Genomic DNA, 14,280 nt, shown 5'->3' with positions numbered 1-14,280 from the left:
ATTGAAGTGCTTAAAGTGAAGCTCCTAAATCCATATTTTAGATACCCAGGATGCTTTCTTTTTTGTACAAGCTGGGTATCTACAGTTCCCATCAGCTCAAGAGACCTGCGTATGCTCAGTATCTTTAAAAGAGGAAAATAAAGAGTAAGTCTGGTTTGTACTTACATTGTAATTAAAAAACCTCACGTTAGGCACCGGGGATTGTACATTTTCTGGTATTTTATAGTGATGCAAAGCAAAGGAGTACAATAAAAAAACTCATTCTGCCTTGCGTCCCCTTTTTGTCACTGACAGACAAAACCCGATATTTGAACAACAGTCTCATGCTAGGGGGAAGTCAGCTGTTTGGCTAAGGTAAAAGCAGTCCTGAAGCTTTAGCATCAGGTATGTCAGGAATGGTTACATCTGGGGTTTCTTTTAAGCTTAAGTTTCATATTGAACATCTCTGCCTGGAGGCCCCAGAGCAGGTATGAAAATGAAAGGGCAGCAAAGACACGTGGCACCCAGGGAAGACTCTTGAAGCCTGGTTGCATCTCTTGCCTCCCAGCGCAAGCTGGGATTTTATTGCTAAGAAAAGTTAAAGGGAAAACTAAGCATCCCAAGATCTCTTCCCAGTTTTTGCTTTAATGAAACATGGAAGTTTGCTTCAGTTGTGTTTGGGTAAGGAGTCAGAGACCTCAAGGTTTAACTCAGACCAAATATGGTAAGAGTTCATGAAAAGTTCCTTAATTTTAACTCTGACCTTCCTTTTTCCACAGCCTGCCTCTTTATTCTTTCATCTCTGCTGTATAGCGTTGAACCCAGGGGAAGCCTGCAGACAGTCATCTATCTGGTTTAAGGGATGGAAATTTACCCCCTGGTTCAGCTGTCCTGTTTGCCCATGTAACCAGTTCACCTCTCCACTTCGATGCTGTGCAAGTGGAAATAAACTGCTGCAATTTTACACCTTTTTCATTCAAGTTTAAAAGAACAAGGGTTTAGTTCCACATATTCTGGTGCAAGGACTGATAGGCAAGACAGTGAGGCTGGTCCAGCCTGAGTCACAGTCGGCTGGTATAATTTAGAGTCAGGAGCGATTTTCATCTGTCCGCCTACCACACTCCTTGAGGGTAGGACCTGCATCTTACTCATCTGTACAACACTCTCCCTAAACAGAGACATATTGCATTGATGTTCACCGCATTTTGCAGAGTTGTGAGAATTGGAGGCTGTGTAATTAAGATGATGAAACTGAGAACTGTGAGTTGGAAGCCAAGACGTACGGCAGGCCTTGTACCACAAAATATGTAACTAAACTTTTTGGTGGCCACAACGCAGGTGGGAGCGATGGCCTCTGTGGATGGGGGAGAGCGGTGGATGTGGTATACCTCAAGTTTAGCAACACTTTCAACAATATCTCCCATGACAGTCACATTAGTAAGCTAAGGAAACAGAATCCAGATGAAAGTAGTGGAAGGTGGCTACGTAAGTGAGTGGATCATCATGCTCAGAGAGTATTCATCAACAGCTCAATGCCTAATTGGGAGGAGGCACTGAGTGAGGTTCCTTTGTCCAGCACAATTTAAAATCTTTATTAATGGTTTGGGGGACAGGACAGGATGGAGCGCACTTAGCAAATCTGCAGATGACACCGAGCTGGGTGAAGTTACAGATACTCTTGAGCAGGGGTAGTTAACCTGTGGCATGCAGGCCACAAGTAGCATGGGCAGCCAGTGTGGCACACAACAGATCAGGGAGGGAAAAGGCAGCAAAAGAGCAGACAGGGCAGGAAGCAGAGCAGTAGATGGAGCAGCAGATGGAGCAGAGAGCAGAAAAGCAGAGCGGCAGATCAGGCAGGGGAAAAGGATCAGAGTGGCGCTCAGAGGGTGTACAGCTGAATTTATGCCCTGCCTGTCAGAAAGGTTGGCACCAGTGCCCTGGAGGATAGGACTAGGGTTCAGGATGACCCTGGTCCAACTTAAATTCAATCAAGACAACTACAAAATCTTGCACGGAAAAACCACATACACAAATGTACATAAGGGAGTGACTGGTTGTGGTGCAGAACTGCAGAGAAGGACCCGGAGTGTATAGTTCATCACAAGCTGAATGGCTCAGTCTGCTCTTGTTGGAAAAAACAACAATACACTGAGTTACATTAACAAGAGGATCACCTACAAGTCAAAAGAAATGATTCTTTCACTCTGTTCAGCGCTGGAGAGGCCTCAGCTGGAGTACCATGTCCAGTGTCAGGCACCATCCTTCCAAAAAGATGTGGACAATTTAGAAGAGTCCAGTGGGGAGCAATCAGAATGATTAGAGGCCTAGACAATGTCTTATGAGGGTGGAAATGATCTTTTCTCTCTGGCCATAGAGGACAGGACTAGAAACAAGGGACCTAATGGGCAGCAGAGGCAATTTATGAAGATTAGGAGGAATTTTCTGACTATAAGGGTGATCAAGCATCAGAACAGGCTTCCTAGAGGAGTTATGAGACCTCCATTCCTGGAAAATGTTCAAGAGTAGGTCAGACAGACCATTGGCTGGGATGGTTTAGTCAGGGATGAGCCTGTATGGAGCAGGGAGCTGGACTTGATGACCTGGTGAGGTCCCTTCCTATGTTCCTCTGGAAGCAGGGGACAGGACAAGAAATAATGGTCTTAAATTACAAGCAGAGAAGTGTAGGGTGAATATTAAAGATAGCTTTCTAAATCTGAAGGTAGCTCAGCACTGGAATTTTTTAGCTAGTGAAGGTGTAAAACTCCTTCTGTATTGTAGTGACAGAAGTTGTAATTTAGAGATGCTTCCTAACGGGAGACTGAGGAAGCTGGGCATTCATATATGGTCCCTGAGTTAGGGAATCCAATTCTGGGCTCCACAATTCAGGGAGGATGTGGAGAGGCTTGAGAGAGTCCAGAGGAGAGCCATGCGCATGATCAGAGGGCAAGAAAACAGGCCTTATGAAGAGAGGCTGAGAGCCATGGGACTCTTCAGCCTAGAGAAGCGTAGGCTCAGGGGTGACCTGGTAGTTGCCTATAAGTACATCAGGGTGTGCATCAGGATCTGAGGGAATGTCTGTTCACCAGAGCGCCCCAAGGGATGACAAGAACCAATGGTCACAAACTCCTTCAAGACCATTTCAGGCTGGACATAAGTGCAGGGGGCTGGACTCAATGATCTCCCGAGGTCCCTTCCAGTCCTAATGTCTATGAAATCTATGAAATCTATGAATGCCTGGTTAGTTAGTGAGTGAGAAAGAGACAAAGGGTCTGCAGAGGTTGCCTAATGTTCCACAATTAAAGTTTGTTGTTTAGTTTCTCTCATTCAGATAGGCCCATGCTTACTGAACTTGATGATCACTACGTGGCGTCAGGAGTAGCAAATGAAAAATAACGACAGAATTTGAGTTCCAAACTGAAACAGAAGTTAGCCATGGAGAGCAAGTGCAGCAACAGAGCCACGTGGAAAGATGAAGGCCTCTGTAGGTGATCTTCTTGCAGAGTTACAGTCTGACTAAAAGGACATTTAGTCTTGGAAGTTTTCCAACCTCCACCTCCCACTCTGATGTCTGGAAACATAGCAAAGAATTGGACAGTGTTCAGACAAAGGGCTGAGTGGTTCCCAGCAGCCACATGGGCAGAAGAGCAAAACAACAAAGTCAAATGCTCAATCTTTTTGCATATTGTTGGGGAGGAAGCTCGGGCTGTTAGTGTTTATGACACCTTCATCTCCAAAGAAGGCCAAAATACATAGTTAAGTGTAATACTGTCCAAATTTTAGGAGTACTGCATGCCAAAAAAGAATGAGGTCCTTGAACAATGCAGACAAAGAAGAGAAAAAAGTATAGGTTGGTATGTTACTGAACTAAAGAGATGGAGTAACAGCTGTGCTTTCAGGCCTTTGACAGACTCTCTAATTAGAGACAGGATTATTTGTGGCACTGCAGACCCTGCATTACAAAAAAAGCCTATTGCATGAGGGAGACCTGTCCCTAGAAAAGACTGTTCAAATGTGCAGGGCAGCAGAAAGTGCAAAGCCCAAGGCTGCAGACCTGAGTGCACCAAAAGGGGCCGTTCATGAATTAGGCATGAAATAACATGCCCAGAAAAATCCAGGATGGCATTTTCTGCTGGTAAGAAGCCATCTTGCAGGGTAAAATTTTCCATCAGCAAGGAAACTGCTAAAAGAGAGCATGAACAGCCAGGTAGGCAGCAAACACAAAAGGCAACTTGGCCCCAAACATTGCACTGCATTTGCAAAGCCCTGTTTTAACTTTAACCAGAGAAACGATTTTGCCAGGTGCTGCAGATCCCATGCACAGAAACATCCAGTGCATACACTCGAGCAGGAATTGGACAAGGAGCTTTTTATAGATGTGGTTGAATCAAGCAAAATCACCGAGAGGGACTGGATTTGGCCAGTGAAAGTGCAAGGAACAATGGTTTCATTTAACATGGATGTTGAAGCTTGGGTTAATATTTTACCAGTGCAGGATTATAGAAAATTAAAACTGAGACCAAAAGCAAGTCCAACAAACATCAAAATAAATGGCCATTCAGGAACACATATACCAGTGAGAGGGCGATGCATTGCTAGCATCCAGTAGAAAGAGACAGACTCCTATTCATTGTGGTACCTAGGGAGGTGACACCAATTTGGGTCTGGCAGCTTGGAGAAACTGAATATAGTTAAGTCTGTGATTGCAGTGCAAGAAGATACAAAATGAATGCCTCCTGGTGATCTTCTTGGCAGTCAGTGCCTTAATCTGAGCAGTCTTCTTAAGAAGAAACCAAGTGTTCCAGAAAGCAAGAAGCAACTGTGTCCTGGCAGGAAGAAATGTACCTATGGACACAAATGTAAATACTATCATGGAGAAAGAGGAAATCAACCTCAGCTGTCTGTGCTAATGAACTTGGTGCTATGTGCAGAAGCACAGCTGCCACACGCATAAGTCAACTGGATCTCAGCATAAGGACTTAAGTCTACCAAGTTTTGGAAGAAATGCTTCCCACCGAAACTGGAAAACAAGTCACATACTACACCAGTCCAAAAGTGAAGCTTCCTGAATGACTCACAGCAGCTTGCTAAAGGAGCTGCAGGAAAGGGTGAACAGGAAAGCGAATGGTGAAGGCTCACTTCAGAGTGATATGCTAGTAACCTCCCCTCTGTTGATGGGTATGCTCACTGGTTTTTGCATTAACTAATTTTTGCAGCTATTGCTAAGAGATAAGGTATAGTGACAAAAGCTATAATTTACAAATGATCCTTAATGGGAAACTTAGGAAGCTGGGAATTGGGAGACAGTCCCTGAGTTAGGGAGCAGCTAACAGGGGTCTCCAGAGGTTGCCTACTGCTCCACAACTAAAGTTTGTTGTTTAGTTCTTCTAATTCATGTATGCTGATCACTGCACCTATCTCTGCTTCCAACTGTGCTCATCATCTGGTAGCTGCCCTAATTTGTAAAATGGAAGGTAAAATGGAGCAAAAATGGAAGGTAAGATTTCATAAAACTGATGATTGCTCCTATTCCAAATGCATGATTTGCAGGGTATAAGAATGACTGAATGTTCACTAAGTCAAAGGGCTGAGTGAGAGGCTTGGTTTTCAGGCTAATACAAAACAGACTTGGCCTTCCCATGTAAACATCTCCTTTGTACAGCCTGTCTACAGAAAAAAAAACCCAAAAAGCCATTTGCAATCTCTCCAGTCAAGAGAACAGGCTCACTAGTCAGCGAGCAGCATACTGCACTCAAGAGGGGATGTAGTAGCTTGCTCTGTGTGCCTGGAAGCTCTGGAAAGCACTCTTAGTGCCACCCAGTGCTTCCTCTGGGACAGTCATTTGGAGCTTCCACATTGCTGTCAATGTTTTAAAGATACTATTGTCCTGATATAAAAAGCCTTACTTCAAAGTAAAAATCATTAAGATGCCTTTTCTCCCAGATGCAATATCCTACAATATAGTGATCTAAGAAAGCCTAACAAGTATAAATACACGGTCCACATCAGGGACTGCAAAAATATCTGTTCACCAGGACTCCCCAGGGGAAGACTAGGACTAATGGTCATAAATTGTAGAAGACCGCTTTAGATTAGACATAAGGAAAAACTTCTTTACAACTTGAGTGTCCAGGGTCTGGAAGAGACTCCCCCCAAAGGTGGTACAGTCACCTGCTCTGGATCTCTCCTCCAGACCTCCAGATCAGGAACAAGAGCTGGACCATGAATTTGCTAGGGAACAGGCCAAGGCTGCACACCCTTGGTGCATGGTTGTCATGGGAGACTTCAACTACCTGGACATCTCATGGGAAGAGCACTCAGCCAAATACGATCAGTCAGAAAGCTTCCTCACATGCAATGTCATCCTCCAACTGGACTCAGCCTTGGTGAGGCCACAGCTGGAGTACTGCATCCAATTCTGGGCTCCACAATTCAGGAAGGACGTGGAAAAGCTTGAGTGAGTCCCGAGGAGAGCCACGTGCATGATCAGAGGGCAGGAGAACAGGTCTTATGAAGAGACGCTGAGAGCCATGGGACTCTTCAGCCTGGAGAAGCACAGGCTCAGGGGTGACTTGATGGCAGGCTATAAATACATAAGGGGTGTGCACCAGGATCTGGGGGAACACCTGTTCACCAGAGCGCCCCAAGGGAAGACAAGGTCCAACAGTCACAAACTCCTGCAACACCATTTTAGGCTGGACATAAGGAAAAACTTCTTTAGTCCGAGTCCCCAAGGTCTGAAATAGGCTCCCTCCAGAGGTAGTGCAAGCATCTAATCTGGACACTTCCAAGAAACATTTGGATTCTTATCTTGCTGGTATCCTTTGATCCTAGATGACTTCCTGCCCCTTGGGCAGGGGACTGGTCCTGATGATCTTTCAGCCCTAATGTCTATGAAATCTATGAAATCTATGAAAAAAATGACTGGATGCTCACCTTGCTGGGGTCATCTGACCCCAGCAGTCTTTCCCGCCCAAGCGCAGGGGGGCTGGACCTGATGATTTCGAGAGGTCCCTTCCAGCCCCTAACATGTACGAATCTATGAATTTAAGTGTAAATCAAATGAATGTTGACTGTAGTACATTTTGAGAACTTTGGAGATGCACAGAATGGCATTAATGATGCCAGCCATATCAAACTTAATAAAATGGAAACATGCATACGTGCCACAAGGGAGCGTGGAATTTTCCCAAATTCTTTTGCTTAGATTTTCCGCCAGTGAAGCACAAGTGCGTTGTTATCCAAACAGTCTTGACAGCAGAATTACTCATCTCCTGGAGATGTTTACTTTCTGGTGATGAAGTCAATTCCAAAAGACTTAAACAAATGAATCACAGTGTCCAGGTTTCATCCAATTAAAGATTTTATCCTAGTACTCCTGTCATCTACAAGAAGCACAGCCAAAGGTACAAATCAGATGCTAGTTATCCATTTGCTGAAGGTGGCCATATAGTTTTGCAATGAAAAAAGATACCAAGACAATTTTTTTTCTGCAGGTCAGGGTCATGCAAAGAAGTTAAGGATGTTCACTATCTGCTTTGTCGTTCCCAGATTAAAGTATCAATGGAATGCAACCAACTAGATATATAAATGTATGCTTCCAGTATAGATGAGCTGTGACAAAAACCTACGCAGCACCAATGACTGGGATTGAGAGCTTGAGCCCCCTTATTTTCACAAAAGCTGTTGTCAATCTGCAAAGCAGTAATCAGATGTTTTTCACCTATTCAGTAGCTTTATTAGGAACAACTTCCAGAGAAGCTGAGTGTATTCATCTCCTCCTAGACAAGAGCCATATGAACTCCCCCTGCCATATGCACCGCACCTCTCCCCCACCAACACGTGCACCCACCTGCAGTGGTGGCAGCCCAGCTGCTTTCTTTGCCACATGGGCAGGAGCAATGGATGGTGGGGGGAGGGAAAGGAGTGGTATCCAGGCAGGAGCCATGGGCTGCCTGTCAACCCTTCAGGGGCTGCATGTGGACTGCAGGCGACCAGTTGGCCAGCTCTGATTTAAGGTCATAATAGACTGGGCAAAATGATTCAGCCACATTTCCCACCTAGCTGTTAATGTCTGATCCATAACTGTTCTATGCTCGGGTAATAAACCACCATATGTAATTTCTTCAACAAACAGAAACACAACAGTATGTGTGCAATGCAGCTTACTGGTTCAGATCCTTGGGATAAATATACTGGCTCTTATGGAGTTGCACTAGGGCTGAGCTGGTACCTTATTCTTGCTTCTTGGAATAGCAAGACTTAGAAATGCAGCACAAAGGGTATGATGGGTTCCAGGAGGAGACCTTCTTTTGGTTCAAACATGAGTACTGCAAACAAGCCAGCAGTAAGTTGGAAGAGTACAGGAGGACTATGAAGAGTGTTCCCTTCCAGTCCCTGGCAAGAAGATGGTGTTATGTCACCTTTCAAATATTGTGCAGTTGAAATTCTTGGGGTTTCTGGTCTTGTACAATCCAACCAGAGCCCTCTTACAGAGCTCCCCTTACTTTAGCACTAGTGTTTTCCGGCATTAAGGTAGAAGATGCACCACTTCACTGTTACAGAAGCGTAGGAATTGCCATTCCTGATCAGAACAACATGATCTGTTCTCTAACTGGCCTCTTCTAGATCTTTTAGAGGAAGGTGTAAGATACCAGCACCATGGTCAAAATTGTTTTGACCTTGTGTTTACCATGGAGGACGTTTCTTTCCATCCCCCATGAGTTTATCACGTGCCTTATGTCCTGAGCAGGAGGATTTAATCCCCAGTAGAAGCAAATCATTTTCCCTTAATGTAACAAAATGGCAGTGGTCCCCTGAAAAACACCCAAGAATCATCAAATCATAGAAAATGAGAGTTGAAAGGGACCTCACAAGGTCATCTAGTCCACCCCCCTGCTCAAAGCCGGATGCTCCCCAAGTACATCTTCCTCCCTCCCCATAGAAATCCATTATTCTTTTCAAAGTCCTTGGCTTTTTTTTTAAAGTTAACCAGCCAGAGTACTTGGATTTAGTTATTAGGATACTAATGAATAAGCCACCTTTGCTTTTATTCAGTTACATTGCCAGGAAACCAATAGTCTCACTGATACATAGACTTCTGTTACTACTTAAAGCAGTCGTTTCTACCCTCCAGGACGTGGTATAAATCAGTAGTTATCTTGCAGCAACGGAATATTGTGATATACACATAGTTTACCGCCCTACGCAAGATACATAGAGATGCATCATCTGAGATGCATAAGAGCAGCCTCAAGCCCTGTTTAAGATGTGTTATGGATACTGTAATAAGGAACTTCATTATATGTGTTTGCCTGAAAGTGCAATACAAAGCGCAATACAAATCAGTTAAAAGGTCCTTGAAAAATATTTTCTTAGGTCCTTACTCTCTCTCAACACAAAGAGTTTTGCTACAACTACCATGCTACTGTAGGTGACATTTCCTTCTGTAGCTACAGTTCATATTGAGCATCAATATGGTTTTTAAGTCTCCTATCTAGTACAGAACCAAAAAAAAAAAACAACTATGCATGATATCAGCTATTTGCTCCTGGCTAATTATATAAGTTAATTAATGATATACAACTTCCAAACAATGCAACTTCAAAATAGGTAGACTATAATCCTTCATTAGAAAATTGTGCAGTACAAATGACAGGCAGTGCCTCTAGTATATATGCATCTGGATTTTCCTTTCCAGTTAGTATCACTAATGGCAAAATAGGGTCAGCTGTTTTCTGCTCTCTTTTGCTAACATTAGCTGTATCTTACTGTATTGTGGGTTACAGCTCTCAGTATACTTTTCCAAAGCGGTGACAATTTGGGAGTGGAATGGGCACACAATAAAGCGATGAGCATATGACATTCTGTTAAGTAAATTATGAAGAAGGAACCTTCCCAAATCACAGATCAACGCAGATAATCACACAGATAAATGCTGAAAGGACTGAGATTTATGCCTGGATGCACATGAGGTCATGTCGTTAGTCACCATTTACAAATTGCTTACTTGTGTATTCAAATTGCTAGTCACCCTTGGACAACTTCACATGCAAAGTAGCCACACAACTGCATGCACATTTCTGTGCATGAAAAGTTTGCATGTGTAGTTACAGAAAGCAGACCTGATACAGACAGCTCAGCGCCTACACCAGTGGTTCTCAACCTTATTCAATTCAAAGCCCCTGCAGGAAAAGGCCAGCTCATACCTTTTTTGACAATGGAAAAATAATAGAGCATTTCTGTTGTAAAGAACTCAGAAAGACCAGAACAGGTCAGAATGTTTTTGACATGTTGGATTCCTATTTGCAACCTCTAGGTTTATCTTGTGAATCATGTGTAGGTGTTTGCACACCTAACAGTGCCAATATTGTGCATCGCCTCAACTGAGAAACACTGATCTTCACCTTCACATTTGAACTGTCATATATTTCTGGTCTGTCTATTTTTTATTCCTTAATATTGTCAGATCCTTTGGTGGGTGAGCCGAATTCAGACTTACCTATCAGCATCCAACTTTTCATCATGGCTAGGGGCTCTTCAGTACAATTATGCTGGAGTAAGTGCTCTGTTTATTTGAAGCTACAAGAAGCGCTATTCTCTTGCAAGCTAACCTGCAAAATAGCACTGAAGTCAAATATGCTTTTCATTTCCTAATTATCTATTAAAGGGATTTTCACATTCTTGTCTGCAGCATCTGGTACTGGTCACTGTCCAAAACAGAGTACTGAACTGGCTAGATCTGGTAGCCATTTTTCTGTTCCTACCATCATTAGAAGCTAGATTACCTAGCCAGAGATGTTGCATAATGCAGCACATGCTCTGACAGTAGGAAAAAGCTAGCAACAAACTGTATGGGATAAAGGAAAGTGAGAGGGAAAAAAGCAGACTATTGCCGTGTTTCAAGAACGAAGCCCTCCAGCATTGTTTGGTGCACCTGGATTCTGAAGCTAGCATTCATATTGCCGGTCAGGCCAGCTCTGCAAAATTAACTTCACTCAGGGAATAACATTTTCACACATGTTTTCTTGATCTTGGAAAACTGTCATCCCTTCAAATGACCGGTGACAAGGCTGTTAAGACCCTTTGTGTTTTGATAACGCGATAACAAAGAGGAATTTCAAAACTTTCTCACAAGTTTGTCACGTGTTTGTTTGTTCCAGAAAGCATGCCTCCAGGAGAATGCATGATGCCAGCAAACTAGAGAGATTTTGCCACCAAATGCACACATATATCCCTGCATTTAAAAAAAAAGGATTGCTTAAAGAAGCACTTACCCTGTTACACAGATATTATCAAAGTATCTTATTTTGCAAAGTAATCCCTTAGCAGACAATGTTTCTGCTGCCTTTAGATAACCTAAGTCCCTATAGTACATCTCTTGTGGCAGAAAAGAAACAGAACCCTTTTGTAATACTTCAGCTGGTCCAGTTAACAAACGGTGCTGAAAGGGCCATCTACCTCTGACACAAAAGAGGGCTTTCCTGTGCTGCCTATAGTCAACGTAGACAGTCTCCCCAAGTCACTGGATGGACAGCATGTCTCCCTCAACTCACTGCCAGATGCGGACCAGACAGAGACATTTTACAGGTGAAAAGACAGAGATGAGTCTGGAGTGTGCACTTCCACTCATGCCCAAAGTTCACGAAGGTTCGCATCCGAGATTCTGGTTTGACCCATTATAAGAAGACTTCAACTGCAAAGCAGAGCTTGGACTAGCTTTATGGTCCCGGTAGCTTCACGGTCCTGGGATTTGAATAACTTTTTCTCAGCACAATCCTCAGATTTACAAACCTGGATACAGCAATTTAAAATAAATGCGACCTAAGACGATGATGAAAGGGTCACCAACGGTAGCAGTATACAGAAAACACAGAGAACAAACTGTCTTGCTGTGCATTGTGCCAACTTCCTTTCAGCTCTGATCATGCATACAGTAATTCATGTCCTATCCAATATTACCTTTTGATAATCCTCTTTAGATCTCAGAGCAGCTTCCATCTGTTCCTGAGAGAAGGTGTAGATGGCCGAGCGATACTGTGTGCCAAAGTCATTACCCTGCCGCATTCCTGGGGAGAGAAAAAACACACTGGGCTATTAGGATCATACTTCATATCTGGTTTGATTGTAGTGTCAATAGTCAATAGCCCTGATTTTTTGAGCAGGCTCTGTACATCTGGAATAACCAGCTCTGTATAAGCCAACAGTCTCACATGTACATACACAGTTGATTATTTTTAGCAAGTTCATACCTCCTTTGAGTTAAGTAGACGTGGAATGATTCCTCTCTGATCTCTCCATTTAAATGACACACAAATTAAACGTGAACATTTTATATTTGGGGAAATTGCACGGCAGTCAAATACAGAAATAAAGCCTTAATAGAGCTCCAACTTGATATTTTGTGTGCGTGCACGCCCTATGGTTTGCTTCATAGTAATCAAGATATCCCTAAAATACTTTTTTTCACCACGCAAACATTTAAGAATCTCTTGCTGTTAGGCAGTGTCCAAATGTTTCCCTGTAATGCAGGATTAAATCTGGCTGAAGGAAAAGTTTCCCAGTGCATTGAAAAGTGCTGGCAAGTCCTCCTTATTTATCAAATGATGAGGTTCCTAGTTTAAAAAAAAAGTGTCTACTGCTGAGCCATGGCTGCAGCTGGTTCCTTACCCACCTGGATGCAACAGAGGTGGGAGTAACTCTTTGGAAACAAGGGATGCAGGAAGTGGGTTGAGCGTTCCTTGCAAGGAACCCAAAGAGAAAGCATGGCTGAATTTGTTTCACAGAGAGTTTCTTTTGGGAATGAACAATCCAGGATAGGTGGAGCTCCTACAACTAGCTTAGACTTTCTTTCAGATCAGGTTGGAAAAAGGCATCTCATATGCATAGATTCGTAGATGTTAGGGGTGGGAGGGACCTCTCGAGATCATCAGGTCCAGCTTCCCCTGCGCTTGGGCAGGAAAAACTGCTGGGGTCAGATGACCCCAGCAACGTGAGCGTCCAGACATCTCCTGTGAGAGCGTCTTTGCAATACACATACACTGATCATGATGGTATACAGGATAAAGTACCCATTGATGCGGCTCAGTGGTAGAATCCTTGCTTCCATGTGGGTTCCATTGCCAGACACGCATATAACTGCAGCCACCAAGGCACCAGATGTCCAGCCTTGGACTGGTGTTCGGATTCTGTTTCAATGGTCTAAAGAGGGAAGAAAAGTCTGGGCAGGCTCCAGTCCTCTATATTCCTGCTTAGGCATATGCATTGACGGTCCTGGTGACCTCTCATGCACACATCATGATCCAGAAGAATCAGTGATTGCCTACTACTACAGAATAATGTCTCATGGCCAGTCCTGGGTGTAGATAGATATTCAGCCCTTCCCTGGATTCAGCCTACAGAAGATTTGATACTCTAAACACTAAACTATAAGCTATGGGGTGAAAGCAATGCAGGATTTTAGTTTTGGTGATCATAACGGTCTCTTCTAGCCTTGACATCTCTGAACTCAACTTGTCCTATTACACTGCATGCTGTCTTAGGCAAGGGCCCCTCCTGAATGGGAAATATTACTATTGCTAGCCAGAAGCTTTGCAATATGACCAGTTACCTGTTGAGATCTGGGCTAAAACGATCTTCTTTATTTAAATTACAAGTAAAAAAGAAAATAGATTTTTACCAAAAGTCTCCAGAGGTGGCAAACTAATGAATTATCTAACTATGCTACTTGCACCACATGATGCGAAGGTATGGATATCGACTTTGTGTAGCTAAACATACATCTATCAAGTGTTGCTGCTGCTGTTGTCATTATTTTTAATATATTTTAGATGTGCAACCTCTGTTGTCAGAGTGCAGCACTGATTTTTTTTAAGCCCTCAGGCAACTATTACTTGTTGAAATTCGCTAATCCACTGAGTAACAAACGAGGCAAGAAATTCAATTTACTAAACAACTGCTGTAGGAGGACTGATCTTAATAATCCTGGCTTGGCTTAAAAATGTTTACTTGTGTGGGTGGGTATGCGCCTGCATGGGCATGCATATCTGCATGGGTGCATGTGTGGATGTCTGTGTAGGTGTAGATGTCTGTGTGTCTGTGCGGGTACGTGTGTACGTGTGTCTGTGTGGGTGCATGCATGCACGTCTGTGTGCACATGTGGTTGATTATGTGTGTGTCTGTGTGGGTGCATGCATGTACATACACATAAATATATGTATATTTATTAAACCAACGCAGGCTTTAGGTAGAACACATGCATGTGTATAGCCACATGTGCATGCACACATGTAGACACACACGCAC

General features: G+C 43.4%; 1 protein-coding gene across 1 annotated transcript in view; it reads right to left on the bottom strand.

The window, feature by feature from the left end:
• The window catches only part of MSRA (methionine sulfoxide reductase A), a 541,610-nt gene that overhangs the window by 147,567 nt on the left and 379,763 nt on the right, over positions 1-14,280 (bottom strand). The window contains exon 5 of the mRNA XM_019520901.1: positions 11,938-12,044. Within this exon, the coding sequence (XP_019376446.1) occupies positions 11,938-12,044 (107 nt within the window). The remainder of the gene's footprint in view (positions 1-11,937; positions 12,045-14,280) is intronic.

This window comes from Gavialis gangeticus, unplaced genomic scaffold, assembly GCF_001723915.1.
Source record: "Gavialis gangeticus isolate Ggan-Ray unplaced genomic scaffold, GavGan_comp1, whole genome shotgun sequence".
Classification (NCBI taxonomy): Eukaryota; Metazoa; Chordata; order Crocodylia; family Gavialidae; genus Gavialis; species Gavialis gangeticus.
The sequence above is the reverse complement of the archived record's forward strand: the minus strand, read 5'-3'. Positions and strand labels throughout refer to the sequence as shown.